General features: G+C 65.3%; 1 protein-coding gene across 1 annotated transcript in view; it reads left to right on the top strand.

The window, feature by feature from the left end:
* Positions 1-3,116, top strand: part of E4F1 (E4F transcription factor 1) — an 8,446-nt gene extending 5,330 nt beyond the window's left edge. The window contains exons 4-9 of the mRNA XM_010835097.1: positions 1,261-1,375; positions 1,500-1,693; positions 1,789-1,909; positions 2,020-2,172; positions 2,263-2,429; positions 2,747-3,116. Coding sequence (XP_010833399.1) covers positions 1,261-1,375; positions 1,500-1,693; positions 1,789-1,909; positions 2,020-2,172; positions 2,263-2,429; positions 2,747-2,989 — 993 coding nt within the window. The 3' untranslated portion in view covers positions 2,990-3,116. The remainder of the gene's footprint in view (positions 1-1,260; positions 1,376-1,499; positions 1,694-1,788; positions 1,910-2,019; positions 2,173-2,262; positions 2,430-2,746) is intronic.
* The last annotated feature ends 11 nt before the right edge of the window (positions 3,117-3,127 follow it).

Raw genomic sequence — 3,127 nt, 5'->3', positions numbered from 1 at the left:
GGCAGGGGCTGTGGCAGTACGCGAGTCGATAGCTGGACAGGAAGGTTTGGGTGACAGGGAGAACTTGGCCTTGGGAAGCCCTGGGGACCAGCTGGGGCAGGAAGAGGGGTGGAGGTGGCCTGGGGGACGGGGACCTCGGAGCAGGCAGCCTCCCTCTCCCCGGGGAGGCCATGGGACCTGTGCCTGTCTCCATGCCGCGTTTCCCCCAACATTCCTGTGGATGAGGACAGTTGCCTGCCACTCCTCCAGGACAGGAGTGTGGACATGTGGGGCAGGGCTGGGCTCTAGCCCTGATGTGGCATTTGGTTTCTGGGTGGGAGGGTATCATGTGGGGAAACGCGTGCCCTAGATTCAGGTAGCACCTCCAGGCTGGCACCCTGGAGGCCCTGCCTGCCACCCAGCCTCCAGCTGGCCCACCCTATGCTCCAGGGGCTCCTCTCTGGGCACCCCCTGCCTCTCTTGCCCCCGGGAGTTTCCCTTCTGCAGACGTCCTGGGTGGCCCAGATGTCCCCCTGGCTCAGTGATCTGGAGCCCAGGCCAGAGTCCTGAGCCACCAGCTGCTGGCATCATCCCAGGATGGTTCCCAGCCCTCGCGGGGCTGGCGGGTTCACGGGGACCACACAGCTTCCAGATACCCACTCCAGGCCCCCTGCCTCTTCCCTGGGACCAAACTTGCTTTTCATCTCTGGCTCCAGGGCAACCACGATCCCCTTTCTCCAGCCCTTCCGTCTGCTGTGTGACACTCAGACTCAGGTCTGAGCCCGGCTTCTGGGGTGGAGGGAGGCTGTCAGCCCCGCAGGAGTGCCAGATGCCCTAATTGTTTCTGAGTCACGGAGCTTCCGTTCTGTTTTGGAAGAATGGCTTGTCAAAACACGACGCCGGCCTGAGTGAGATGGTTTCTAAGAAGCGGCTTCATAGCCGTTTTCCACACGTCATCTTCCTGAGCAGAAATGGTGAAGTGTGTTTACAGCTTAGTTTTGCACATTGTCACATTTCTTCAACACCCACGGAGCTGCAAAAGCCCAGCTTCCTCGCCCTGACTGTCCCAGGCGTGTCCAGAGCGATCGCTCTCCAGGCGGGTCCCTGGCCTGCCTGCCTTGAAACCCATGCTGGTGGGCAGTCTCAGGGGTGTTTCCTCTTCATGTTAGCAGGAGCCAGGGAGGCAGGCTGGCCTGTCCACTGCCTCTGCACTGGCGCTCGGCCACCCTTGGGGACAGCAGGGAACCTGTGCATGTCTTGTCCTGCGTGCCTCTTGGCTAGGGGCAGGGCATCTGTGTTCACATCCTGGTTAACTGTGTTCCAGAGGCCTGGAGTTCCTCTGGGCTACCCCGTGGATTCGGAGCATCCCTTCCCGCCATCCCTTCTGGCCGAGCAGGTGACGCGTGCTGGGCTGGGGTCAGTCGAGATGATCCCCCTGACCCCAGCAGGGTCCTCAGGCTCCATCTGAGGGCGGCAGGGCCGGTGGATCCCGGGGCTCAGGCCACTCTCCCTCTCCTCAGGAGGCGGACACATCAAAGAGGTCATCGTGGCCTCAGAGGCAGAGCCGGGGGACAGCGAGATGGCCGAGGGCCCAGGCAGCTCCAGTGAGCGGGGGCCCAGGCTCGCTGCGGAGGGCGAGCAGGCCCAGGTCAAACTGCTGGTGAACAAGGACGGCCGCTACGTGTGCATGCTCTGCCACAAGACCTTCAAGACGGTGAGGCCCCGGGGCCGTGGGCGCTGGTGGGGAGCCGGGCCTCCGGCTCGTCCCTCGCTGGGCGGTGCCTGAGCCTCGCCGCCCCTCCTGCACAGGGCAGCATCCTCAAGGCCCACATGGTCACGCACAGCAGCCGCAAGGACCACGAGTGCAAACTGTGTGGGGCCTCTTTCCGGACCAAAGGCTCACTCATCCGGCACCACCGGAGGCACACAGGTGAGCCGGCCTCAGCTCGCTGCTGCTGGCCCCGGGGGCTCGGCTCCTGGGCTTTGTCGCCCCTGACTCCTGGAGGTGTGAGGCCGGGGCTGACACCGCTCTCTCCGCAGACGAGCGCCCCTATAAGTGTGCCAAGTGTGGGAAGAGCTTCCGGGAGTCGGGGGCACTGACCCGGCACCTGAAGTCTCTCACCCCGTGTACAGAGAAAATCCGCTTCAGCATGAGCAAAGACGTGGTCGTCGGCAAAGAGGACGTGCCTGCAGGTCAGCCAGGGGGCTCCGCGGCTAGCCCTGGTTGCTCGGTACCACCCTGCTCCATGTGTCCTCACGGGCTCTCTTGGTTCTGCCTTAAAGGGTCCGGTGCCTCCACTGTGGGGCCTGTCACCCCGTCGTCGGCAGGTGAGCCCATGGAGACGTCGCCGGTGATTCACCTGGTGACAGATGCCAAGGGCACCGTCATCCATGAAGTCCACGTCCAGATGCAGGAGCTTCCCCTGGGCATGAAGGCCCTCGCCCCGGAGGTGGGGGCAGGTCAGGGGTGGCCCTTGTCTGCTCAGTCTGGGCCCTGTTCTAGGCACCGGCTCCGCTGGGAATGGGACTGACCTGGGCCTGCCTTCCTGGCACTCAGTCTGGTTGCAGGGGAAGGGAGATGAGAGACCAAGGTCGTGGCAGGGAGGGGTGAGGGGGAGTGGGCTGGGGGCCAGGGCAGGTGCGGGGAGCCTTCCCAAGTGAAGGCGCCAGGTGTGCACGGGGCTCTGGGGTGGCCCGCCGTGGAGCTGGCAGGCGGTGCCGAGTGCTGGACCGCCTGGCCAGCCCCCTCCTTCTGCCTCCCCTGCAGCCCACCAGCCCCCAGGAGCTTCCCTGCTCCAGCGAGGGTGGCCGTGAGAACCTTTTGCACCAAGCCATGCAGAACTCCGGCATTGTCCTCGAGCGGGCCCCCGGGGAGGAGGGGGCCCTGGGGCCAGCCACCCCCACCGTGTCCAGTCCCCAGTCGCCAGGAGACGCTGCCCCGGAACTGCCGCTGCTGGAGGTGGAGCAGGCGGAGACGGTAGGTCCCTGCCCCACCGTGGGCTCCTTCTAGGGGGGCTGGACCTGGGGTGCCAAGTCACACGCTAGCCCGGCTGCTGCTGGGTCCCTGGCCGTCCCTGGCAGTGGGAAGCTCCTCACCGTGTGCAGCGACTCGTCCCCTGAACTGCCTACCGCCTCCCAGGGTGGGGGT

Source organism: Bison bison, unplaced genomic scaffold (assembly GCF_000754665.1).
Source record: "Bison bison bison isolate TAMUID 2011002044 unplaced genomic scaffold, Bison_UMD1.0 scf7180017845485, whole genome shotgun sequence".
NCBI lineage: Eukaryota > Metazoa > Chordata > Mammalia > Artiodactyla > Bovidae > Bison > Bison bison.
The sequence above is the reverse complement of the archived record's forward strand: the minus strand, read 5'-3'. Positions and strand labels throughout refer to the sequence as shown.